The sequence below is a fragment of the Pelodiscus sinensis genome, chromosome 19 (assembly GCF_049634645.1).
Source record: "Pelodiscus sinensis isolate JC-2024 chromosome 19, ASM4963464v1, whole genome shotgun sequence".
In the NCBI taxonomy this organism is placed as follows: Eukaryota; Metazoa; Chordata; order Testudines; family Trionychidae; genus Pelodiscus; species Pelodiscus sinensis.
The window spans coordinates 30,694,043-30,721,760 of record NC_134729.1 but is presented as its reverse complement, the minus strand read 5'-3'; the positions used below and the strand labels follow the sequence as shown (position 1 = coordinate 30,721,760).

The 27,718-nt window shown below is 47.5% G+C and overlaps 1 protein-coding gene across 4 annotated transcripts in view; it reads right to left on the bottom strand.

The window, feature by feature from the left end:
• The window catches only part of CPAMD8 (C3 and PZP like alpha-2-macroglobulin domain containing 8), a 171,509-nt gene that overhangs the window by 8,180 nt on the left and 135,611 nt on the right, over positions 1-27,718 (bottom strand). For 2 of the 4 annotated variants that reach the window (XM_075903344.1, XM_075903345.1), the window contains 8 exons: positions 27,464-27,526; positions 24,242-24,480; positions 20,207-20,294; positions 9,888-9,962; positions 9,000-9,105; positions 8,801-8,911; positions 7,780-7,992; positions 5,186-5,260 (listed from right to left, as the gene is read on the bottom strand). In XM_075903344.1, coding sequence (XP_075759459.1) covers positions 5,186-5,260; positions 7,780-7,992; positions 8,801-8,911; positions 9,000-9,105; positions 9,888-9,962; positions 20,207-20,294; positions 24,242-24,480; positions 27,464-27,526 — 970 coding nt within the window. Of the gene's footprint in view, positions 1-5,185; positions 5,261-7,595; positions 7,739-7,779; positions 7,993-8,800; positions 8,912-8,999; positions 9,106-9,887; positions 9,963-20,206; positions 20,295-24,241; positions 24,481-27,463; positions 27,527-27,718 lie in introns of all 4 variants that reach the window. The other 2 variants (XR_012896754.1, XM_075903346.1) reach the window with 2 other exon arrangements.

Sequence of the window (27,718 nt, the reverse complement as noted above, 5' to 3'; positions counted from 1 at the left end):
AAAGTCAAGATGGTGGCTAAACTAGATCTTAATAGAGAAAAGGGCCAAGCCCTAGTTCTTCAGTGTGAACAGGTAATAAGAACATAAGAACGGCCGGTCTTGGTTAGGATCAAAGGTCCATCTAGCCCAGTAGTCGATCTGCAGACAGTGGCCAGCACCAGGTGCCCCGGAGAGGGTGGACCGAAGACAATGATCAAGCGATTTGTCTCCTGCCATCCTTCTCCAGCCTCTGAGAAACAGAGGCCAGGGACACCATTTCTATCCCCTGGCTAATAGCCTTTTATGGACCTAACCTCCAAGAAATTATCTAGCTTCTCTTCAAACTCTATTATAGTCCTAGCCTTCACAGCCTCCTTTGGCAAGGAGTTCCACAGGTTGACTACACGCTGTGTGAAGAAGAACTCTCTTTTATTAGTTTTAAACCTGCTACCCATTAACTTCATTTGGTGTCCTCTAGTTCTTCTATTATGGGAACTAATAAATAACTTTTCCTTATTCGTCCTCTCCACACCACTCATGATTTTATAGACCTCTATCATATCCCCCCTTAGTCTCCTCTTTTCTAAACTGAAAAGTCCCAGTCGTTTTAACCTCTCTTCATATGGGACCCGTTCCAAACCCCTAATCATTTTAGTTGCCCTTTTCTGAACCCTTTCCAAGGCCAAAATATATTTTTTGAGGTGAGGAGACCACATCTGTACAGAGTATTCAAGATGTGGGCGTACCATAGTTTTATACAGGAGCAGTAAGATATTCTGTTTCTTATTTTCTGTCCCTTTCTTAATAATTCCTAGCATCCTATTTGCCTTTTTGACCGCCGCTGCACACTGTGTGGAAGTTTTCAGAGAACTATCCATGATAACTCCAAGATCTCTTTCCTGATTTGTCATAGCCAAATTAGCCCCCATCATACTGTACGTATAGTTGGGGTTATTTTTCCCGATGTGCATTACTTTACACTTATCCACATTAAATTTCATTTCCATTTTGTTGCCCAATCACTCAGTTTGGTGAGATCTTTTTGGAATCCCTTACAGTCTGCTTCTGTCTTGCCTATCCTAAACAGTTTGGTATCATCCGCAAACTTTACCACCTCACTGCTTACCCCTTTCTCCAGATAATTTATGAATAAGTTGAACAGGATTGGTCCCAGGACTGACCCTTGGGGGACACCACTAGTTACCCCTCTCCATTCTGAAAATTTACCATTTATTCCTACCCTTTGTTTCCTGTCTTTTAACCAGTTCTCAAACCTTCCCTCTTATCCCATGGCAATGTAATTAACACAAGAGCCTTTGGTGAGGGACCTTGTCAAAGGCTTTCTGAAAATCTAAGTATACTATATCTACTGGATCCCCCTTGTCCGCATGTTTGTTAACCCCTTCAAAGAACTCTAAGGGTATGTCTACACTACCCTCCTAGTTCGAACTAGGAGGGTAATGTAGGCATACCGCACTTGCAAATGAAGCCCGGGATTTGAATTTCCCGGGCTTCATTTGCATAAGCGGGGAGCCGCCATTTTTATAACCCCGCTGGTTCGAACCCCGTGCAGCGCGGCTACACGGGGCTCGAACTAGGTAGTTCGGACTAGGCTTCCTATTCCGAACTACCAGTACACCTCGTTCCTCGTTCCACGAGGTGTACTGGTAGTTCGGAATAGGAAGCCTAGTCCGAACTACCTAGTTCGAGCCCCATGTAGCCGCGCGGCACGGGGTTCGAACCAGCGGGGTTTTAAAAATGGCAGCTCCCCGCTTATGCAAATGAAGCCTGGGAAATTCAAATCCCGGGCTTCATTTGCAAGTGCGGTATGCCTACATTACCCCGCTAGTTCGAACTAGGAGGGTAGTGTAGACATACCCTAATAGATTAGTAAGACAGGATTTCCCTTTACAGAAACCATGTTGACTTTTGTCCAACAAATCATGTTCTTCTACATGCCTCACAATTTTATTCTTTACTATTGTTTTGACTAATTTGCCCGGTACTGAAGTTAGACTTACCGGTCTGTAATTGCCAGGATCGCCTCTAGAGCCCTTTTTAAATATTGGTGTCACGTTGGCTACCTTCCAGTCATTAGGTACGGAAGCCGATTTAAAGGATAGGTTACAAACCACAGATAATAGCTCAGCAATTTCCCATTTGAGTTCTTTTAGAACCCTTGGATGAATGCCATCCAATCCCAGAGATTTGTTAACATTAAGATTTTCTATTTGTTCCAAAACCTCCTCTAATGACACTTCAATCCGGGACAGTTCCTCTGCATATAAACCATGATATACAGATGAAACTGTATGGGATATCTTTCGCTCAGACACGCAGTGAGAAAACCTTTTCCACTTCATCAGGTAAGTTGCCATGGTATCTAACATTCCTAGTAAACATCCTTTGTGCTATCTCCAAGCCAAACGGAAGCACCACAAACAGATGGTGATTGGGGCCCATACTAAAATGGAGGAAGGGCTGGTGACCTTTGAAGACTGAGATGTGAAAGCTTGTTTCCTTCAAGTTGATGGCAGCACACCAGTCTCTCAGATCCAAGGAGAATGACGGAGGCCAGAGAGACCATACAGAACTTCAACCATTACAGGTATACATTGAGGTCTCATACGTCTAGAATGGGGCATAAGTATGGGTGGTGGGTAATACAGGCAAGGGAAGGCATTGCCTTTCCAAAAAGACCAGGGTGGTCCTGCCCATGCTCCAGCTGTCCTGGAAGGCTGAAGCCAGGGAGCTGGGGTTGTGCAGCTGCCTAGCTGCTTTGAGGACTGGAGCAGATGAGCTGCCTCCACTAAACCACTGACTGCGCATGAAGTGCAAATAATTCCCACTGGCTACTGCTAGCTCCAAGGGACCAGAAAAGAGGTGGCATGTTCCTCCCTCCCCCTTTTTATTCTTTAATAGATAGTGTCCTGGGGTAAGAGTACATGGGTTGTGCAAGAAGATGAAGACCTTGTACCTTTCAGCAACTGTGAGGTTATCAGAGCAAAGGTACCATAATTTAGTGAATATACCCCGCACCCAAATATAACCTGCACCCGAATACACCCCACCGTTTTTTCTATTTCAGACTATAAAAGACTTTTTTTTTCTAATTCAGGGTATACAAGACTTTTCTGTGCCAGGAGTATATTTGCTGGGGGTATATTTGCTAATTTACGGTGTGTGCGTGTGTGTGTGTGTGGGGGGGGGAATTAGCCAGCCACTCACTCCCCTGGTTCCTGCACAGTCGCCAGCCTCCAGCCGGGGGAGCGCTTATCCCCCTGGTTCCTCCGCAGCCACAGGAAGAGGTGGAGGAGCAGGAACCACCATCCTCCAGGCGGGGGAGTGCTAACCTCCCTGTTCCTGCGCAGCCGCAGGAACCACCAGCCTCCGGGCAGGGGAGCGCTCACCTTCCCCTCCCCCTCCCATTTCTGCGCAGCAGCAGGAACCACCAGTCTCCGGTGAGTAAAAACTGACGGTGAGTAAAAAACCCCTATATACTCCGCACCCAAATATACCCCGCGGGGGTGTGTGTATGTGTGCAGGGTTTGTAAAAACAAATATAACCTGCGAGTTATATTCGCTAAATTACAGTATGCATGTTTATGGGGCATATGGAGGCATTGCTGAAAGAGGGCAGAGTTAAGATTGATTTTAAGCTTTGAATTTCTTGGTTTTTAGAATTTTGCTCAACTCAGAGTTCTGCAAGGTATTATGATGTACCACCAAGCAAACATAACTCTGCATTTACAGTTTTCCCCCATTAAACAGAATGGCTACGTCTACACTGGCCCCAAATTCCGGAAAAGGGATGCAAAGCAGGTAAGTCAGAATAGGGAAATCTGCGGGGGATTTAAATATCCCCCGCGGATTTAAATGAACATGTCCGCCGCTTTTTTTCCGGTCTAGACGCTTTTTTCCAGCTTTTCCCCAAGCCGGAAAAAAAGCGGCGGACATGTTCATTTAAATCCGCGGGGGATATTTAAATCCCCCGTGGATTTCCCTATTCTGACTTACCTGCTTTGCATCCCTTTTCCGGAATTTGGGGCCAGTGTAGACGTAGCCAATATGTTTCAGTGGTTTTAGCTTGTGTGAATGTTTTAAAGGATTGGAAGAAAGAGAGAGCAGAGCAGATTTACACAGCTTAGAAAATAAGCATCCACATCATTTAGCGCACACTAGATCAGTTTATAACTCCCCTAGGTGAGATCACCTATGAGAACACTCAAAACAGAATATCCACCACGTTTATATATCTTGAAAAGCCTCCCACTAGCTTTTACTGAACAGAGGAAGGACAGGGAACTTGAGTGGCTAGATATATGCTAGTCTGAGCATCAGTGTCAGGAGAACATGGAAGAGGGAGGAGAACATTGCTTCTGTCTATTTACTTTTCCCTCTGCAGAAACTACTGAATGGAAGAATTATTGAATGGGAAGCAGCTAGGAAAAACCCAGTCCAGTTTATTTACTATAAATGATGTGAAACAACTACTCTGTTGACCCCACTTCCAATGTTTTCTTGAGAGATTTAAAGCAACTCCTAAGAAAGTTTGACATATGAATGTTGGGGGCAATATCCCCAAAAATAAAAGCACCAACTGAAAACTCAGTAAAGTGGCAGTGTCTTCCCCTGCTCTTCACTTTGCACTTACTAAGGCCATTTACCCCAGATAGAGGCTTTAATAACAGGATCAGAGCAGCCATCTCAAAAGTTGAACAGAAAAGTTGAAGGTAAGTTTGATTCAGCTGCAATCTCCAGGATTTCTGCAAAGGGTCTACAGCTGGCACCAAGTGCCTCTGACTCATTTGCTGAGACAAACTATACCCATCTGATCACAAATGGGAAGTTTTTACTTTAACATTGCTAATGAGATGCTAGGACAGCGGCTGAACACAAGCTCCCCATGTCATCTACCTCTCTCCCTCTATAACTAGCTGCCACTACATCTCAGGCTCCCATGAACACAGGAAGTAGCATATAGCATATGTTACTTTTTTTCAAAACGGTACAAGAAGAGCTAGACTCACATTTGTGCACTCATTAGGCCTAAATTCTCCAGCCTTCTCATTTTTTCTAACTTTCAGATTTTCTATTTAGGTTTTTTTGCAAAATGCAAAAAAAAAAAAAAAAAAAATACTAATGATCAGCTTTAACCTTATCAAAGAAAAAGGGTCTTAAAATACATCTAAAGACAAAACAATACCTGCAGGAGTTTGCTGAATGCTAGGCTGCTCAATTGTATGGAAATGTGTTTCTCTTTCTTCTGGCAAACTCTTGGCTGTAGAAGAAAAGGATACATATGCCACAGTGTTGGTTACAGAACCACTATAAAATATTTCAGTTCCCCATGATTAAAGGGTCGAGAAAGTTCTGGATTTTGTTTTCTTAGCTGATGGCAGTGTTGTGAGTAAATGTTCAAATTTCACAGAATATGCATGGCTGCTACGTCCTCACCCTCACCCTGAACTGCTGTGATTTTCCAACACAGGAGAGTTGACAGTAGGGATATAAAAAGTCATTTAAAAATGTAACCATGTAACTACTAAAAATCCTAGTGGTTACACACTTTGCTCTGCAGCTGGGTCCTGGGGAGCCAGTTTGTAAGCTGCAGTGTGTGTGTGTGGGGGGGGGGGGGGAGGGGGATAGGTTGGGGGGAGCTACTCTGGCCAGCTCGCCGGGGCAGCCCCTGCCTCTGGTGTGCCGCCCAGGCCAGGCCCGCCATGGACAATGGGCCCCATAGGGCTGGAGGAAAGGTGAGTGGGAAGCTGTTCCAGTCCCTACTGGTTAACCAGAACCAGTAAGCCTCACCTGTTAAGGTTAACTGGTTAACCATTTACATCCCTAGTTGGCAGTGGGCATTTCCACTTCTGCTGCTTCACTGAGGCTGTGGCTGCTTGTGGGTGGTTAGAGCTGGCCTGCTAAACCATGGAGTGTACAGGGGACAACAGGATGTCTCACCAGTAACCAGGGTGAGGACCTGCTCAGCACCTTCAGATGAACCACATGGTGCTGCCTAGCCCAGACAGGGGTATGGACTGGGGCTGGGCCCACGTCACCACAAGGGCTTTCCCTGTGCCCCTCGCTGATGCGGCTCTCACAACCCTGAGGAGTACCCCAATGTTGTCTCACAAGGAGCTGAGACTGGAATCAATCCCCACACTGTAACCAGCTCAGTATTCAGCAATGCCACTGCTTAGAACACAAGAAGCATGGGCAGCTGGTGACCTGGTGATAGGATAGGCTAGCTCCTAGCTTCTCCCCTTGTGCCTGAAGTCCGGCTCTTCCTACCCTCTATCCTGCAGGAGCCCAGAGCATTCCTATTGTGGCCCCCGTTCCAATGCCAGGTAGAGTGGCTGTGGCATTCCCAGTCCTGGAGCACCAGCCCTGGAGTGCCATGGTGGTAGTGCTCCATGCAGACAGGTGGCATGTCTACAGCACCCCCAGCCAGCACTGGGCAGCCAGGTAGTGTGATCCAAGGGCCAGGCAGATAGTGTGGCCCCAGCATCAGCCACCCTGAGTCCCTGTGGGAGGGAAGCCAGTCAGCCTCAGCTCCGCCCAGCATGGGCCAGGGAAGAGTGCCAGGAGCTGCAGGAAGGAACCTGGGGGTGGAGACACACCTTTTGGAGAGGCACAACCTCCCTCTGCTTACGATACCCACAGCCCATGACAAGCAGGTGTGTGAGGGGGGCCCTGGCCCAGAGGAAGGGGGAGAGGGAATCATGATATGAGGGCATCCAACCCCACCAAGGGACAGGGTTGGTGGGATAGAGCTCAGTTTCAGCTCCTAGCCAGCTGGTGTCTCCATAGAGTTACCAACTCTGATTGGACATATTCCAGGAGGTTTCATCACAATTCATCATCTTTAATTAAACATTTATCTTTACTTTCTGGAGACTTTAGGACCATTCTGAAGGGTTAGCAACCTTCTGTTTCTCCTCTGTGGTGTAGTGGGCCAGGCCAGGGGTCCTAATTGCTATGAATGTCTCCCCACTAGCCATACAGGAAGCAGCAGTTGGCAGCTGGAGCGGAGCATGAAGTGAGCCAAGCTAGGACTGGGCTGGACTAGCTGGCACCATGTGGTTCAATCTACACACAGCTGGCTTTCCCTGTTCTCCTGCAGGCATTCATCACCCTGTCCATTGTTGAGAACAATCCCCACGTCCATCCTCAGCTCAGCAACCTCTCCCCCACTTCCCTGCCCACCTCTGGCATGGGACTGGTCTGCGAATGCCCCACAAGCAGCTTTTGGCCACAATGGGGAGGGAGAAGCAGAGGTACCCATTTCTGCTTCTTCACTGTTAGAAAACAAATTATAGTCTTGGGCTAATTTGGGGAATTTTTATGCAGTCCATGAAATCACAATGTTCAGTGTTCTATCTATAATTAAACAGTTAATCAAATTACCACACCACACCTGATGAAAGTACATTGGAAATCTTTCAGAGTCCTCTCAGGTCCCAGGGCTCATTAATAACTGGAGACATCATTGTGGATGAATATAAATGGAACCACTGAATTTCTTAAGGGAATTTTGACTGGTAAAACTTTCATCCCTGATATATGTAAACCCAAGTCTGACCATTTCAGCACAGCAGGAAACTAGCAACTCTTACCAAATGCAAGGCCCAGATCATGTGTAGCAGGACAGGGAGCTACTTTTTCACTTTTGGAGACGGAGTTCAAATCCTCCACTTGTCCACATCAGATACAATTTAATCAGCAGACCTTGTTCAGGAGAGGTCGTGGACTGCCTTGGCTAACCCGTAACAACAGAACAGGAAACTAAATGGAACTTACAAGCAGAACATTGAGACATAGGTATCTGCTCTATCCTGGTATTATTCCTGCAGGATGCTACCTCCATCTGGCAATGGTTCTGATAAATCATCCCATCTGACCCACACACTGGCTCCCCATCATAGCCACAGTCCCGGGAGCACATGCATTGCTCAAAATACTCATCTTCTAAACAGCCAAAAACATTGTTGCATGGTCCAGAGTGAACAAAACCTGAAATGGAAGCAGGAACATCAGAAGCAAAGGAGAGAGTATATTTTTTATTTTTTTCCTTGTGCTTCCTAGACATGCTTTTTAATAAGAATTCTCAGCAGCTTCTCAAAAGGAGCTTATGAACTTACTGAAGCAGAAAGCTGTGGGAATAGACCAGCCACTCTGGAGTAGCAGCTATGGCTGTAATATGTCAAGTCTACATACAGTACAGCTCCCTCTCTCCTCCAATCAAATTGTGCATATTGAGAGACAGAAAGAAGTAAGAAGTCTTTTGATGAAGTTATTGTTGTGGCAGACAGATGAAACTACTCTGTCTACCAAGATAACCTGTGGAACTCTGTCACAAGTTGTTTCTGAGTTCAAAATTTAAACAAGATAAAAAAATCGCAATATTCATAGGAATGAATAACAGCAACATCCACAATTGAGTTAGATAAAAGATTAAGAAATTTTTAAGGGATATAAGGACCATTTTCAGTGCATAACAACCAATAACTGATAGGAATCAGGAGAAAACTTCCCTAATTAGCAGATTATTCCATAATTGTACATTATTCCTCTCTCTGATGCAACATGTACTAGTAACTTATTGTGATCATATTGAGTGCATCATTGGTCTGATCTGCTGTAGTCATTTCTGTGCTCATCACAGGCATCTAAAATACTCACTATTCTAGCCTCTAGAAACTGTCCCCTCTAGAACTCAACCTCTTTTTAAAAGCCTCACAATCCGTTCTGAATTCCTGAGCTATAGACCTTTTTGGATTCTACTTTCAGAGACTGACTGCTCAGCTTTGCTGCAACTTACCAACCCAGTGATTGGCTGAGCTCTCCACCTCATTGCACATTGGCCCATCACAGAGCTCCCGAGCCAGGGGGCTGTTTTCACTCACATTGTAGAAACGAGTTGCTTCAAATGCTACAGAGCGGCAAGAATGACAAATTATAAACAAGCCATGCATCTTCAGCTTTAGCGTTAGCAAGACCCAAAGTCAAAAAGCACATACCTGGTTCATAGTAATCATACACTTTGATGGGGACAGGAGCAGTTTTCCCAACTATATACTCCCTGAAGGCTTGAAATTTTACACAAGTCATGCACTGGCTAGGAATCTGCAAAAAGAGCATAGGAGTTTTAGTTTAACTTACACTGCAGGTATATAAGTTAGTGAAGTAAGCCAGTTGCTTACTGTTATACAGTGTGCATCATTTAGCTCAACCCTCACTGTACTAGATACTGGCACAAACCAAAGTACTTTCCAAGACCAACCCTATTTACTATGCAGTGACAAGTGTAGATTGACAAAACAGAAGTCAATTTTAATCCTGTATAAGGCACACCCTGCATTAGGAGCAGTGTGCCAGTGCCACAAACTCAACCAGGCATCTGACACCCAGCTGTGCTCTTCTGGCTTATGCATCATCATCATCATCATCATCATCAGTGATGAGCTATTGTGCAAATGGAATTTAGTTAAAGATACTGTTGCTGATGAGCAAGGCAGAAATGACACCAGCTCCCTTTTTCAATATGCACTGGATTTACAGGTCTGACTCCAAATACTCATTGCAAATGGATCTGAGTAAAGGGTTATTTTTACATAGCCTTTTGGTGACCCTAATATCAGATTATTTTGTGATTAAAGCACAGGATTGGAAACCAGGGAAACTGGGATCTATTTTGACCTCCTGTATGGTTTGGAGCAAGTCTGCTCCATCTTTTGTTGCCTTCGTTTTCTGTCAAAAATGTGGATGATGGATGCCTGCCTCAGAAGGGGCTCATGAGGCTTGCCAATTAAAGTTTGTATTGAGGGGCTATGTAAGGCAAAGTATTCATTATTATTTTGTTTAAGTCCGATCCACTGATCATTAACAAAATCATATGCAGTCATTACCTCATCAAAATAAAAAAGGATTTTTCTTCCATCAACTTCGTATCTTTTTAATCCAATTTGTTTGTTCATTAATAGCTGGAAGGAAATGAAGAAGGTTATCAAACTCATTTTAGAGAAAATATTTTGCAGTCAACAGAAACACAAAGCTTTCAAAGCACTTAGCAAAAACCCAGTCAGAAACTAAAGAAAACACAACTTCTCCTTGTTGGAAAATTACCTCAGAGGCTAAGGTGGTGCTGACTGCAGTAAGAGTCACATATACCTCCAGATACATCGGGAGGAAATTAAGCTTGTGTTTTTTCTGATGTGATCTGTCTATTATGTGAATTGTCCTGTAAAGGGCAATGTGTTATGGTGCCACACTTGCTGGCTATTGGAGCCATGTTCATCCCCACTAGAACTCATTTAACATAGCATCCATAATCCGCATAGCTCCTCGATTATTTTCAGTACCAAGACTCAATCCAGACACTCCAAAACGCTTGCTAGAGTGCAGTTTCTTGTTTACACTCCCTCAAATCTGCTAGGAAATTATGCTGATTGATCACACTGGGTATTAAAGGCCCCCTCCAACCATTGCTGCTGGCTCAAACAACTCAAAACATTCTTCTGTCAGAAAATTAATCCTTATATTTGAGAAAAGCAGCCATCTGAAAGAGACCCTGACACCCTCCTTCAGAGATAAGGATGTCAGACCAACCCTCTACTATTCACCTTCTCTACCTCTGGAGCCACAGGGTATGTCTACACTAGTTAGAAATTCACTAGTCTGGAGTAACTGCCTGCAATGAGGTTTACCAACTAATTCGAATTAGGGGCTTTAAATTGGACGCGGGCAGTTACTCCAGGCTAGTGAATTTCTAAAATGGCGACCGGCCGGGAACATGCAAATCAAGCGTGGGATATTTAAATCCTGGGCTTGATTTGCAATTTCTGTATGCTTCATTTGCCTCCTTACTTTGAAGTAGGGGGCAAGTGTAGACATACCCACAGGGAATTGCAGTATGCATTGTGCTAGCTAGGCACATATGCTTACGCTGCACATGCTCATTAATTATTGTATTGTTATGATCTGCACATGCTAAGGATTTCAGAACAAAACCCCCACCTACAGTGCTGGTTCCCTGAATCCACTTCAGCTGTGTCCAACAGTGTCCCCAAAGCTGTTCTCTCTGTGCTATGTATGCAGCAGGGTTTCTACCCTTATGGAAATGTTCAAGGGAATTTATCAGACAATAACTTGATGACTGAGGGTATGTCTACACTACAAAGTTAGTTCGAACTAACGGACGTTAGTTCGAACTAACTTTCCTAGGCGCTACACTAGCGCTCCGCTAGTTCGAATTTAATTCGAACTAGCAGAGCGCTTAGTTCGAACTAGGAAAACCTCATTTTACGAGGATTAAGCCTAGTTCGAACTAGTGGGAGGCTAGCCCTCCCCAGGTTTCCCTGGTGGCCACTCTGGCCAACACCAGGGAAACCCTTCTGCCCCCCTCCCGGCCCCGGCCCCCTTATAGGGGCACGGGTTGGCTACGGTGCCCGTGCCAGGTGCAAGCCTGCCAGCACCCAGCCAGCAGACCCTGCACTTGGCACGGATCGAGCCACCCATCCGATGCCCCCCAGCCCTCCCCCTCTTCCCGGGACCAGGCTGGCGGCTCCCGGGAGCTTGCCCAGGTCCGCAAGAGGCGGGCACCCGCCTGGGCTAGTGCAGACATCGTGGACCTCGTCCACGACCTCCGCACTAGGCACAGGAAAGTGGCCGTCTAGGGCAGGAGAGCTGCCAGCCTGGCCACCCAGGAGCAGGTGTGCAAGAGAATCAAGAGAGTCCAGCGAGACCCCCGACCCTGAGCCCTGAGCTTAGAATGGCCGTCCTGGGTCAGACCAAAGGTCCATCTAGCCTAGTAGCCTGTCTGCCGATAGCGGCCAACCCTAGGGACCCCGGATGGGATGGACCGAAGACAGTGACCAAGCCATTTGTCTCGTGCCATCCCTCTCCAGCCTTCCACAAACCTTGGGCAGGGACACCACTCCTACCCCCTGGCTAATACTACTCCATGGACCCAGCCTCCACGACTTGATCTCACTTCCCTTTAAACTCTGCTCTAGTTCTAGCCTTCACAGCCTCCTGCAGCAAGGAGTTCCACAGGTTGACTCTTTGCTTTGTGAAGAACAACTTTCTGTTACTAGTTTGAAGCCTGCTACCCATTCCTTTCCTTTGGTGTCCTCTAGTCCTTCTTTATGGGAACTAATGAAGAACTTTTCTGTATGCACCCTCTCCACCCAACTCCTGCTTTTAGAGACCTCGATCCTGTCTCCCCTCCGTCTCCTCTTTTCTAAGCTGAGACGTCCCAGTCTCTTTAGCCTCTCTTCATATGGGACCTGTTCCCAACCCCTCATCATTTTAGTTGCCTTCCCCTCTCCCAGCCTCTCTCTTCCCCTCTCCCACCTCCTTTTCCCAGTCTCCCCCAGTTTTGTTCAATAAAGACAGATTCCATTTTGGGAGACACGTTATCTTTATTTTGTACATCAAGAAGAGGGGCTAGGGAAGGGTAAGTGGAAGGAGGTGAGGGAGGAATGGGGTATGCACCCCCGATGGGGAGAACTGGGCTGGCTCTGTGGGCTTCTGGGGGTGGAAGCTCTCCTGCAGCCCCCCAATTGCCCCTTCTCCCCAGATGGCAGCCTGCGGCAAGTGCAGCCGGGCTGATGGCCGAGTGGTGTGATGTGCCCAGTGTGGGTAGTCCGGGCAATCCAAGCCAGGACTGCTTTGCAAGCGGGGCACCCCTGAGAACTGTCTGTCCGGGGTGGGGGTCGGGACCCTTTAAGCACAGCCCTCGGCTAGCCTGAGAAAGCATCTCCACGATCTAAGATCTTCTCTGATGCCCTGCCGGCACTGCTTCCGGCCATCCTTAAGCCCGGTTCAGGGTCCACTTAATGTGGACATGCTAGTTCGAATTAGCAAAACGCTAATTCGAACTAGTTTTTTAGTCTGGATCCGTTAGTTCGAATTAGCTTAGTTCAAATTAACTAATTCGAACTAAGTTAGTTCGAATTAGCGCTGTAGTGTAGACATACCCTGAATGATTGAGTCATTCCCCAGAAACGGATAATTATATGCCTGCTACAGAACGCTATAACACAGCAATGAGCAACCTGTGAGCGGCCACATAAGTGGGCCACAAGACTGTCATAACCAAGATGATCTCCAGGGGCAGGGTACCTTTGCTAAATGTACTTGCATCCCTAGAATGTGTGGGGGGTGCCAACTGATTGATACTGCACTTTGATTGAATACAAAGGGAGCGCATGGCTCTCTCAGTCAATGCTGTGTGTAATCAGCACACACCTCACTTCATGCGCCCCTGCCCCATGTGCATGTTACTTTAGTAATACCAATAGGGGAAAAAACCCACACAGACGGAAACCAGCATAACCCGGCAACCCTGTGTATGGGCAATGCTAAGCAAAATGCCTCAGAGGCCACACACAGAACTACAGTGGGCTGCAGGATGCCCATCTTTGCTCTAGGGTCTCTCAAAAGACCATAGAAAGAGTCTTGCTCTCTATTAAATTCTATAGCAAAATGCAGGACAATGTAGCACTTTAAAGACTAACAAGATGGTTTATTAGATGATGAGCTTTCGTGGGCCAGACCCACTTCCTCAGATCAAATAGTGGAAGAAAATAGTCACAACCATATATACCAAAGGATACAATTAAAAAAAAGAACAAATATGAAAAGGACAAATCACATTGCAGAACAGGAGGGGGATGCGGGGGGGGGGGGGGGGGGGGAGGAAGGAGACACTTACCCCCCCCCCCCCCCCGCATTTCCCTTCTGTTCTGCAATGTGATTTGTCCTTTTCATATTTGTTCATTTTTTTAACTGTATCCTTTGGTATATATGGTTGTGACTATTTTCTTCCACTATTTGATCTGAGGAAGTGGGTCTGGCCCACGAAAGCTCATCATCTAATAAACCATCTTGTTAGTCTTTAAAGTGCTACATTGTCCTGCATTTTGCTTCAGCTACCCCAGACTAACACGGCTACATCTCTATTTAAATTCTATAGATTTTTAAAACAATTTCAATAGAAATTTCTATTAAATCCATTGGAATGATGTCCACTGGATTGGAAGTCGGGATGCCTGGGTTCTATTTCCAACTGTGCTCTATGTGATTTTAGGTAACTCTGTTAACCTGTCTGTTGACCCATTTGTGATGCAAGAACAATATTTACTTATCTTATAGTTCTTTAAATACTGTTCCTAAAGTGCTGTGAGAACCCAGAAACAATGCCCTCAGGAAAAGAGATCAAAGCATTATTATTATTATTTGTTAATGTGGCTAAACTCACATGCACTGTAATTCTCCCAACCTGCTATTAATATTTTTAGAGGTGAATTTCTTTTGTGAACTGCTCAGAGCTGTAAAACCTTGTGCCCAGCTTCCTGCTATTACTGGAACAAGAAAAGGAACATGTGTTTAAGTCCCACACAACATGGAAAGCGCCAGTTTAATTTGTCCGTATAACTTTAGGGGCCTGGTGGCTGTTATTACTCAGCAATGGAGGGTTGCAGACAGCCCTTTTATGAGGGCTCAGTGAGACTGGCGCCACCGAGAAATTCTCTGCTCAGCTAAAGTTGCATTTTTTTGGTGAAGTTTGACATGCCAACCTGTAGTGACCCCTGATCTTGTCAACACCTGGCACTATTAGGAGGATTTGTGGCTACACAGTAAGGGGGGGCTGCCATCCCCATTCCCAGAGCTGCATGGGAATACCGGCTGTGCACACTATTGCCTTGTGAGCGCAAATCTCAAACAAGGAAACCCGATCGAGGAGCAGCAAGAAAACACAAGAGATAGGAATATCAGGTCTTGGCTCTCTAGTGACAAAATGTTCCACAGAAGAGCCACATTTGAGGCTATGTCAGAGATGGGCAAAAGGGCCTCCACGGGCTGGATCCGGCCCGCCAAGAGGGTTAATACGGCCTGCAGAGGCCATGCCACTCCCCTGCCCCAGGCCAATCAGGATCTAGGGACTGGGGAGTGTGCAGCGCTTAGAGTCAACCCTGGCGGTTGACTCTAAGCTCCATGTACTCAAGGGGAGGGAGCAAGAGACTTCGCGCTCCCCCCAACCCCCAGGCCAATTAGGGCTTGGGGATGGAGAGGAGCACATGAAGTCTCCTTCTGCCTTGCTCCTGTCCTGCAGGGAGCGCACGGTGCTTAGAAACACCACGCGCTCCTTGCAGGAATGGGGCAGGGCAGGAGGATACGTTGCATGCTTTCCCTGCCCCCAGGCTCTGATTGGCCTGTGGGTGGAGGAGCGCACAAAGTCTCTTTCCGCCCTGCAAGGGGCGCGACATTTCTAAGCGCTGCATGCTCCTTGTAGGATGGAGGCAGGGTGGGAGGAGACTTCATGTGCTCCCTCAGGGATTGGGGGCAGGGGCAGTGCATGAAGTCTCCTCTCTCCTGTAAGGGGCTCAGCACTTAAAGTCAGCTACCAGCGCTGTTCAGCTGGCGGTTGACTCTAAGCATGGCGCTCCCTTGCAGGGTGGGGCACCGAGCGAGAGACTCTGTTCCAGAGTCCTACTTTAAAAATCTCATCCCCAGAATGTGCACAACAAACTAGGGATGTAAAATATCGATTAATTGGCTATTCCAGTGGTCCCCAACCTTTAGAGGCTCCCGGGCGCCCGGGGGGTGGGGCCACTCACGCGCCAGGTGCCCGGGGGGTGGGGCCACTCACGCGCCAGGTGCCCGGGGGGTGGGGCCACTCACGCGCCAGGTGCCCGGGGGGTGGGGCCACTCACGCGCCAGGTGCCCGGGGGGTGGGGCCACTCACGCGCCAGGTGCCCGGGGGGTGGGGCCACTCACGTGCTGGGCGCCCGAGGGCGGGGCTGCGCATCCTGGGGTACACCAGGGGCGGAGATGCCCTTGCACCCAGCGCTGGCATGTGGGCCGGGGCCGCCCGAGCACCTGGTGCCGTGGGCCCGGGGCCGGCACCGGCGAGCCCGCATGTACCCCGGGGCTGGGGCCGCCCGAGCACCGCGCACCAGGCGCCGGTGCGTGTCGTGCGCCTGGGGCCAGCGCCTCCAGTGCGCCGCGCTTCGGGGACGGGGATGGCCCAGGTTGTCGGCGGGCGCACACAAATGCCTCGGCGGGCGCCATGGAGCCCGCGGGCACCACGTTGGGGACCACTGGGCTAATCGAACAGTCAATGCAATTTACATCGACTATGCGATTTAGTCCAGGGGTGGCCAACCCATTTAACAAAGACAGATGAAATAGCAGCGGAAAAAATGTGAAGAGCTGCACCAGAATTGTCAAGCAAAAAAACAAAAAACCCATCGATGGCTGTCATCTTGGGCGCCATTTTGAATTGCCGACCTGGTGAGCACAGGGAGTCGGGGGGCCAGAGGGGAGCCGGGGGGACAGGGAGCCATTGAGGGGGTGCAGGAGCAGCTTTGCAAGCCGCACTTTTGGGGAGGGAAGAGCCGCATGCAGCTCATGAGCCATGGGTGGGCCATGGTTGGATTAGTTAATAAGGGCGCCTCCACCTTTGAAGTGTAGCAACAGCTGCAGGGTTGTTGCTACACTTCAAAGGCAAAAGTACTGTGCTGCGACTTCGAAGCACCTCTCCCCCTCCCCCCCGCTGCCTCTTTCTGATAGAGGCAGCAAAAGTGGGGAGAAGCTACTAGTTGACTACTATGTCGACTATCGGATAAGCATTTGCGTATTGGATGGTTGACTAGTTGTTCACATCCCTAGAACAAATCCCAATAATTCATTCCCCCTCCATAAATAACCACCTGGTTGGCACAACAATAAAATCAGTCTTACAGCAGAACTCAACTCTCTTGGCCAAAACCATTGTAGGATTAACTGACCCACAAACCCTGCAGCCTCCCCTCCCCTCAAAAAAACCCATCAGCACCTGAAATCCCAAGAGCAAACCTGCCGACAGAGGCGGTAAAGGGGGCAGCTGCCCCAGGGCCCAGAGATTAAAAAAGCTGGAGCCCCAGTCCCTTCAAATCACCACCAGAGCACTATGCGGTGCATGCCGGGTGGTACTTAGGATTGGTTGCCCCTGGCTCTGCCTCTTCCTGGAAAACAGCCAGCTCCCCCAACCTTGCCCAGGGGCCTGGCTGCCCAGGAGGAAAATCCACTCCAGCAGTTCATTCTAACATTCCTGTGCTGTGCAGAGGCAAGGATTAGGCCAGCACAGCCTGTCCTGAGAACTTCTACTGCTTGTTCAACTTCATCGGGCCACGGTAGCTGCTTAGGCCAATATGCCAGTGCTTTCTAATGCTTCACTCCTTGCTTTTTCAGAAACAAACCGGGACCTCTCTTAGACTCTTTTATATTATTTGATTCAATTGCCCTTTCCAGTAACATTCCAAAGATTTAGTCCCATTCACGCAATGCAATTCTTCCCAGCAGAACACTGCTCACACTTCACACCTAGGCTGTGTCTACACTGGGCCACTTATTCCGGAAAAGCAGCTGCTTTTCCGGAATAAGCTGCGAGCTGTCTACACTGGCCGCTTGCTTTTCCGGAAAAGTACTGACGATCTACTGTAAAATTGTCAGTGTTTTTCTGGAAAAACTATGCTGCTCCCGTTCGGGCAAAAGTCCTTTTCCGGAAAAACTGTTCCGGAAAAGGGCCAGTGTAGACAGCCCAGTAGTCTTTTCCGCAAAAAAGCCCCGATCGCAAAAATGACGATAAGGGCTTTTTTCCGGAAAAGCGCGTCTACATTGGCCACGGACGCTTTTCCGGAAAAGTGCTTTTCCGGAAAAGCATCCAGCCTATGTAGACGCGTTTTTTCCGGAAATACTTATAACGGAAAACTGTTCCGTTTTAAGCATTTCCGGAAAAGGGTGCCATTGTAGACATAGCCCTAACGTATGATCTCCTATCCAGTGTGAACAATGTATTGTTAATGACAACCAGTTCCTTCCATTATTTCTGAAACCTCAGAGCTTCCTCTTCTCTAAGGAGAATAAGTTCAGCAGCTCCCTTAGCCCTTCACAGCTAGTAACTTCTCTGTACCTGCCCCCTCATCCATCTCTCTGGCTAATAGAGAAGAGGTCCTGACAGTGATTCCCACTGGGAATGTTTCAATTTGCTTTAAAGCTGCCCTACATCTCCTGCTCCTGGGCCAGTTTTCCATCCATCCACGTAAATCTGCATGGAAAAGGGATTTTCTTTCAAAGCAACACAAATAAGCATCTATACTATAGCACTTCTGTGGGGTGTGATGCAAACAAACCAAGATTGGCCTCAGTTGATTTCCTCATTAACTTCACACAGCAATATGGGAGACTCTTGCTGGTGATATTTCCTTATACTGATATTTCGTTTTCAAATGCATATATTAAAAAACACCGGAATCTGGAGACTCCAAGGGTGCATACATTCATTAAATACTGCTACCCATTTTTACAATAGAGGCATACATATCTGCACAACACTAAGTTTACATGCTCCCCTAATACATAAAAGGGCAAATTCTATTCTCAGATACTAATACAGGAAGTCCCCGGGTTACGTACAAGATAGGGACTGTAGGTGTGTTCTTAAGTTGAATTTGTATGTAAGTCGGAACTGGTACATATTGTAGGGGAAACTCTAGCCAAACATTTCTCCAGAGCTCAGTTTTATTCTCCCAGACCTCACTTCCCTCAGGCCTTTAGTCTCAAGCGGAGGTGTCTGCTGAGAAAAGCCGCTCCGCGTCTCCCTGGTCTGCTGGGGGGGGGGGGGGGGGGCGCTAGCTTCGCGTCTCCCTGGTCTGCTGGGGGGAAGCAGCTAGTGCGGGGTTGCCTCACCCCGTTTGTAAGTAGGGATCCATGTAACCCGGGGACTGCCTGTATACAATCTCACTGGTTCCATTTATGTGCAAGCATCTGAGGGCAAGTTTTGAGTCAAACTTCAGCCCTCTGAAGATGCACACAATGGTTTCATCTTCACTGGGTGTGTTGCATAAATAGCAAGGTTTGTCCCCTGGAGGCCAGTCTAATTTGCCCACAGAAGAGAGTCACACTTTCAGGCTGGGTCCAACTCCATTTTATTGTTTGCAAGCAATGGTCAGCCAAGGAGCTATTGCTCAAAGCAAAGCTGACCCTGAGCGTTGGCTAAGCATCCTTTTTATACTTTCTTTAACTTTCTTATCTAACTTGGCACGTCTTGATTTGTTACCTTAGCTTCGTGTTGCCACGTTATTGGTTAGCATATTTCAACTCTATTCCATTCAGTAACAACCACCAGTACAGCTTACTTAAGCAATAGCAATTAGCAAATTTCCCTAACTCAAGTAATACGTGTACTCCAGTCCTTGAGAAATGGTTCTAAACAGCTAGTTCCTCTACAGCTTCTAAAACATGCGCAATCGGCTAAATGATATGTACTGTTTCAAGCTTAAGTAATGGAAAGGGGAAGAAGCACACATAGTTTTTACTATATTTTACTACAGGTGGGGGGAAGGTTTATTCTCAACTTGAATTATCTTATTTGAGGAGCAATGCTACTGAAGACAAGGGAGCGAGTAGACTTCATATGAGTTAGTAAGTCAAATTAAACTGCATTTTCTTCACTAGAATTGTACTTCAAGTTTGTTAACTTGAGTTATGAACACAGCTTCCCCGGCCCCCCTCCCCCCACAGTAAAGACAAAGCCATTAAAGGAAGAGGCTTGTTGAGTAGAGAATTCCTGATTAGCTTTTTGCTGTTTCTTAGAGATAGTATGTTAGTTTATTTTCTCTCTTCAGATATAGCGCCACTAACAATTTTATTTATAACATCAAAAAGCAACGGAAACAGTGTAATGTGGCAACAAAGCCTAGAGTAAATCTGAACACTGTAGTTCTTCCCTCCTAGAGGGCTGGCTGGGCAAGAGGCACATTCTGTCCACCTCAGTTTGGCTTGCAATAAACATGATGTTCTTGCAGAATTTTTTTTTCCAAGACACAGAGCCTCCAATGAAATCAAATCCAGATGTTGGAGATAATACAGCCCCTAAGAAGCCATAAACAGCTCCTGTTGAAGCACATTTTCACTTCAGCTTTTCCAAATGAGTCTCATTTAATTCCCATGAACCATGCACAGTAATAAAGGCTTACTTGGCTGAGTTAGGTAAATTTGTTAATCTTACTCAGAACATCTGTTTCCCCACTTCAGAGAAATATTTTCTGACAAGTGAAATTTCCTATCCTCTGTATATGGCATTTACCTATCCCACAAAGCCCCTCAAAAAGAATCCCTGTTAATGGAAGAGCAAAGATCAAGCGCTAAGCACGTGCAGTGCACTCTCAATATATCTTACCTGCTCTAGGCTTTCAATATTCGCTCGGAAACCTGAGAATAAGGGCACCTCCAAGACAGCCATGTTTGATGATCCTGAGTGCAGCCACCTTCCCAAGGGGGGTAAAATAAGAGAGAATAAAGTCAGGAACTGAGTTAAACCACAATGGAGGCAGCTGGATATGAAGCAGACTTGAGACAGATGCTTTCAGAGAAAAGTTACACACAGGGTCTAAGAGCAGAGGACACCTAATCCCAAACCACATTCTCTTTAGTTTTATAAATGCTGCTCTCTGCTTTTGCTAGCCAAAAATTCAAGGGTGCCATTTTGAGAGGTGGGGGGGGAGCAGCAGCTTTGCACCCCGACATGGCTTGCTTTTCATACCATTCTATGGACATTAAGGCTATGTCTATACTGCAGCCTTCTTCTGCAAAAGCTTATGCAAATGAAATGCAGTGTAGAATATTGCCATGCTTCATTTGCATAATTAATTTGCAGCTGTTTTTGTGCAAGAGGCTTTTGCACAAAAAGGAGCTGTGTAGATGGCTTCTTTTTGCACAAAAAAACCCTCTTGCACAAGAGCTGTTCTTCCTAATTTTTTCAGGAAGAACGGCTCTTGTGCAAGAGAGGAGTTTTGCGCAAAAAGAAGCCGTCGACACAGCTCCTTTTTGTGCAAAAGCCTCTTGCACAAAAACAGCTGCTAATTAATTATGCAAATGAAGTGTGGCGATATTCTACACTGCGCTTCATTTGCATAAGCTTTTGTAGAAGAAGGCTGCAGTATAGACGCAGCCTAAGGGAGTGAGGGGAAAGTTCTTGCATTCTGTGCATGCCTCTCACACCTGGCTGGTGAGCTCCCTTTCCTAGGTCCCGTCCCCGTGGCTGCTGAGGGCCCTGACCATGAGGCAGTGGATCCACCAGAGCCAGGCACCACTCCCAGCCTCAGACCTGAGCCCGTCCTCCCCCTTACAACATTCTCATCCCCCCTCCTCCCTTTCTAATTCCCTTCTCCAAAGTTCCTTTCCCAGTCCCTCTCCAGTCACATTTACCCCCAATTAAAAACAAGGAGTTCATTTTTTTGAAAACTGTAGTTTATTGTCTCTGCAAGGGATGGGGGAGGGAGAGGGGCATGGGAGGACAAGGCAAGGAGGGGCGATGCCCAGGCCCTGTGTGGGGAGGCCCAGGGGAGAGTATCACTGGGGGCCTTGTGTGAAACTCTTTCTCAGGGCCTGCCGGATACGCAAAGCCCCCTGATTGGCCTGCTGGATGGCAGCTGTGCGTGGTTGCTCAAAGGCCCTGCCAATCTCAACCCCGCACCCTGGAAGGAACGTCTCCTTCCTGCTTTCACAAATATTATGAAGGACACAACACACTGCCACCACTTCAGGGATGCTCTGCTCTCTGACATCTAGGTGGCTGAGGAGGCAACCGAACCTCCCCTTGAGAAGCCTGAAGGCGCCCTCCACCACAATGCGGGCCCTGCTGAGTCTGGCATTGAAGCGTCACTTGCTCAGATTTAGGTGTCCAGTGTAGGACTTCATAAGCCAGGGGAGCAGAGGGTAGGCTGCGTCCCTCACAATACAGACCAGCATGTCCACGTCCCCAACCCTGATGGTGCAGTCGGGGAAAAAAGTGCTGGCTTGCAGCTTCTGGGAGAGGCTGGAGTTGCAGAAGACACGTACGTCGTGTGCCTTCCCCGACCACCCAACGTAGACCTGAACTTGCCGTGGTGGTCCATGACGGCCTGCAGGACCTTCAAAAAGTACTCCTTCCAGTTAATGTACTCAGACACTCGGTGTTTGGGGGCCTGAATGGGGATGTCGGTGCTGTCAATAGCACCCCCCAGAGTTAGGGAAGTCCATGGCAGCAAAGCCGGTGTTGATAGGGTCCACATCACCCAGGCTGATTATCCTGCACAGCAGGACAATATCGATGGCCCGCACTGCCTGTAGGAGACAAACAAACAAACAGAATCACAGAGGTGCCAAGGCCCTTGAGTGGTCCCCGAAGCCCCCACTCCACACACCAGGAGCAACCCTTATTTACCCCCTCCCCCGTCAGGGCTTTGTGAAGGAGGGACTGAAAAACTCCCGTGGAGGGGACTTCCACCCCCCACTTCTCCAGGGAACCCCATTCCAGCAGTTCTCCCCCCTCTTGGGTCAATAGCCTGAGAGCACGATACCTGCATGACCACAGCCCCGACGGTTGATCTCCCCACGCTGAACTGGCTCCCCAGGGATCATGGCGAGCTTCCAGATGGCAATGGCGATCCACTTCTGGGGGAGGATGATGGGTCACATGTAGGTATCCTGTTGTGTGAGGGTGGAGGCGAGCCACTCACACAGCTCCAGAAAAGTGTCCTTTTGCATGCAGAAATACTGGCACCACTGCTGGTCGTCCCACTGCTCCATAATGATCCAGTCCCACTAGTCAGAGCTGGTGTCCTCGTGCCAAAAGTGGTGGTGCATGATGTGCAGGGGAAGGCAGGTGGGGGCGTACTACATGAGCAGTGCCCGGAGAGAGAGGAGGAAGTTCCCCACAATGAGCGGGGGGGGGGGGGGGGGTGCTCCTGCAGGGCCTGGAAGCTGCAGCACAACCTCTAAGACTGCTTGGAGGCAGCTTCATCTCCATAGCTGGAGAGGGGAGGTGTTCGCAAGGGAGCCTCAGCAGGCAGTGAGAAGGCTTTGCTGCCCCTCCAGGAGGCAGGCAAAGGTGAAGAACCTGAGACACAGTTGTACAGGGGGGTTGGGTCCCTTGAAGCTCAAGCCTCAGCTAGCCTCAGGTAGCAGCTCCAGGAAGTAACTGCTGTCCTGATGCCCTGCCTGAAGTGCTTCCAAGTGGCCTTAAATGTGATTCAGTGTTCAATGAATGTGGATGCTCTATTTCGAAATAAATCAGTGCAACTTCGATGGGCATTTGCTGTGCAGACACGCTATTTCGAAATAAGCTGTTTTGGAGAATTTCTTCCAGAATTGCTTATTCTGAAATAAGCGTGCAGTGTAGTCGTACCCTTACACCACACCAGCAATCAGATTCCAAACCGATACTATGGCAACCAGCATCCTTTGTTAGAGTTTCTGTATCCAAAACTGAACAGATTACACTATGGAATTCAAATAAATACTTAATTAGAGTCCAATCAATAATATTCACAGAATGATGGCCATATTTCATTTAGAATTACCTAACTCTTTCAGGTTTCTAAGGAATCTTTCATTAATACAGCCTTTGAAAATATTCTGGAACTTTTTCTTTTACACCCAAGGTAATAAGATGGTATCATCTTTTTTCTTCAGGTTTTGTAAAACAAAAAACCAACCAACCAACCAACCAAACGGCTTTATCAGAGCTGCTACTCGCCAAATGTCACCTCCTGTCTATATAATTAGTACATTCTTTGTGAACATTTTTCCTCCTCTCAAAAAGTGCTTCAAAATTAAAAATATCAAAGACAGCAACCAAGCACTCATGGGTAACCATGCAATATCAAGGAGATATGCACAGCAAACCTCACATGGAAAAAAACAATGTGCACACTCCAAGGAGGTAAAGAGTTTAAGAAAAAAAAATGTCAGTTTCAAAGGGGTAGAGTTTGAGAATATGCAAAAAATAAAACTAAATAGATGAAAAATGTCTCAGTTATGTGTCCTACTGAATCACTTTAAATTATTGATGGAACTACTCCATTAATACACTTTCCTTGCCTATCTTTATTTGAGACTCTTAACACGTTATTAACATTTTATTAAAGCATGAACTATCCTATCTATTATTTTGGCTTCAACACCAAAGAAAAGCAGGTTAGACTACTAGGACAAGAAAAAGTGAGTTGTTCCATTTTACTTGATCTGAAACAAAGTCAACATATCAAGATTTGTATCGGTGTGTAACCCATAAAAAACAAACCCGACAGGTGTCAGGACAGGATACAATTCACAGTGGCAGAACATCTGGTAGTGGTTGCAATGGAAGGTCTAGTGGAAAGTCTTGCTGTTTAAAAGCCTAGCCAACCTGTACTAGGGAGCTATGTTGAAGGAAATAAAGGGATTTCACTACCTAGTGCACGTCTCCAGGATCACTTTGTATTCCTGGTGATCTTGATCAGAAGCTGGGTCATCATCATCCACCAGTGCCCGTTCTCTGTGGAAGGCTTCTGAGTGATTCTCATCTGGAGAGAGGGGCCGTAGGGGGTGCTGAGTTTGACGATGATGTTCTGATTTGGGCTCTTTCAGATTAACCAGAAGCTGGAAAGCTGGTTTAGAAACAGGGTCAGGCACATTATAAGTGACATCAATCTGCAGCAAAGAGAGGGAAGGGGGGAAATCAGGTCTAATTTTAGTGCCACTGACTGTGAAGCAATAAAAGCATTGATTTGACCCTGCAGTATCACCAAACACTTCTAGGGAGAGGAGACCAACCCCTCATACATTTTGGGAGTGCACTTTGTGCAATTTACTAGCACCAGTAACACCATTACTCACAATGATATTCCAACTGCCAAACCTACACTAATGTGTACAGATGGGAGATTTTACCAAAGCGAATCTCTTACAAGATTATCTCACAGCTTGACATCTTCCTACCAGGAAGCATTCCCTGACATTTAGCCTGAATATTCACTTTCTAATATCACACCTGTCACTTCTAATCACACTCTCATGTACCATTCCCCTCACTTTTTGAGGAGTAACATTAGTTCGAACCAAGGGGTTTGGTTCAAACTAACATGTCCGTGCGCACACTTTCACTTTTGAAACAGCTGGCATTCGGAGTAACGCGCCGGCGAGATCATGCTAATGAAGCGCGGGATATTTAAATCCCCGCTTCATTGACTATTTCGAATGCCTGCATTTGCATCCCTAGTTCAAACTAGAGAGGCTAATGTAGGCATTCGAAGTTGCAAATCAAGCCCGGGATTTAAATATCCCTCGCTTGATTTGCATCTTCCCGGACGGTTGTCATTTTTGAAATGTACAAGTCTGGATTAACTGCCCGCATCTACACGTCTAAACCTCCTTGCAAGAGGAATAACAGGTAGTTCGATTTAGGGATTTAATTCGAAATACCAGGTCCCTGTCGCGTGTAGACGTGGGCAGTTAGTCTGGACTTGTAAATTTCAAAAAATGGCGACCGGCCAGGAAGATGCAAATCAAGTGCAGGATATTTAAATCCGGGGCTTGATTTGCAACTTCAAATGCCTATATTAGCCTCCCTAGTTCGAACTAGGGACTCCCTAGTTCAAACATTGTCTACACTACAAAGTTCATTCGAACTAACAGATGTTAGTTCGAATTAACTTTGATAGGTGCTACACACGCAAACCGCTAGTTCGAACTTAATTCGAACTAGCGGAGTGCTTAATTTGAACTAGGCAAACCTCATTCTATGAGGACTAACGCCTAGTTCAAATTAACTAGTTCGAATTAAGGGCTGTGTAGCCACTTAATTCGAACTAGTGGGAGGCTAGCCCTCCCCAGCTTTCCCTGGTGGCCACTCTGGCCAACACCAGGGAAATTCTTCTGCCCCCCTCCCGGCCCCGGAGCCCTTAAAGGGGCACGGGTTGGCTACGATGCCCGTGCCAAGTGCAAGCCTGCCAGCACCCAGCCAGCAGACCCTACAACTGGCACGGCTCGAGCCAGCCACCCGCTGCCACCCAACCCTCCTCCTTGTCCCGGGACCAGGCTGGCGGCTCCCGGGAGACTGCCCAGGTCCGCAAGAGGCGGACGCCCGCCTGGTCTAGTGCAGACATCGTGGACCTCCTCCACGACCTCCGCGCTAGACACAGGAAAGTGGCCGTCTAGGGCAGGATAGCTGCCAGCCTGGCCACCCAGGAGCAGCTGTGCATGAAAATCAAGGTGGTCCACTGAGACCCCCGACCCTGAGCCCTGAGCTTAGAATGGCCGTACTGGGTCAGACCAAAGGTCCATCTAGCCCAGTAGCCTGTCTGTTGACAGCGGCCAACACTAGGTACCCTGGAGGGGATGGACCGAAGACAATGACCAAGCCATTTGTCTCGTGCCATCCATCTCCAGCCTTCCACAAACAGAGGCCAGGGACACCATTTCTACCCCCTGGCTAATAGCACTCCATGGACCCAACCTCCATGACTTTATCTAACTTCTCTTTAAACTCTGTTCTAGTTCTAGCCTTCACAGCCTCCTGCAGCAAGGAGTTCCACAGGTTGATTATTTGCTTTGTGAAGAAGAACTTTCTGTTATTAGTTTGAAGCCTGCTACCCATTCATTTCATTTGGTGTCCTTTAGTCCTTCTATTATGGGAACTAATGAAGAACTTTTCTTTATGCACCCTCTCCACACCACTCATGCTTTTATAGACCTCTATCATATCCCCCCTCAGTCTCCTCTTTTCTAAGCTGAGAAGTCCCAGTCTCTTTAGCCTCTCTTCATATGGGACCTGTTCCAAACCCCTGATCATTTTAGTTGCCCTCCCCTCTCCCACCCTCTCTCATCCCCCCTCCCACCTTCTTTTCCCAGTCTCCCCGAGTTTTGTTCAATAAAGAGAGTTTCTATTTTTGAACAAACGTGTCCTTTATTTTGTACATCAGGAAGGGGGGCTAGGGAGGGGTAAGTGGAAGGGGGTGAGGGAGGAATGGGGTACGAGCCCCAGATGGGGAGTACTGGGGTGGCTCTGCGGGCTCCTCGGGGTGGAAACTCTCCTGCAGCCCCCCGATTAACCCCCTCCTGGATGGCAGCCTGCGGCAAGTGCAGCCGGGCTGATGGCCGAGTGCTGTGCTGAGCTGAGTGTGGGCACTCAGGGCACTCCAAGCCAGGACTGCTTTGCAAGCGGGGAACCCCTGAGAACTGGCTGTCCGGGGTGGGTGTCGGATCCCTTTAAGCACAGCCCTCGGCTAGCCTGAGACAGCAGCTCCACACTCTAAGTCCTAATCTGATGCCCTGCCGGCACTGCATCCGGCCATCCTTAACCCTGGTTCAGGGTCCACTCTGTGTGGACATGCTAGTTCGAATTAGCAAAATGCTAATTCGAACTAGCTTTTAGTTCTAGATGCGCTAATTCGAATTAGCTTAGTTCAAATTAACTAATTCGAACTAAGTTAGTTCGAATTAGTGCTGTAGTGTAGACAACCCTTAGAGATTTGAAACAGACAAAAGCTTAGGAGATGGAGAGCCAACAAATAATCCTCCATATCAATTCATCAGTGGGGGAAGAGGTTGGAAGGAAATTAATGTTTAATAGATTATCTTGTCTGTTTAAATGTCACCTTCTCAGCTCCTTTACACAGACTCGCAGTATTCTTACCTGCATCAGACAACAGCCTTCGCCCTTGGCACTTACAAACAGTCCAGTGGGAATGCTGGGGATCTAGGGACAAGCATGGGAGAACCCCCAGTTAAGACATGTCAGATTGTTTAACTCTCTAGGGCTGTGTCTACACTGGGCCACTTATTCCGGAAAATCAGCCACTTTTCCGGAATAAGCTGCGAGCTGTCTACACTGGCCCTTGAATTTCCGGAAAAGCAACGACGCTCTACTGTACAAAATCAGCCGCTATTC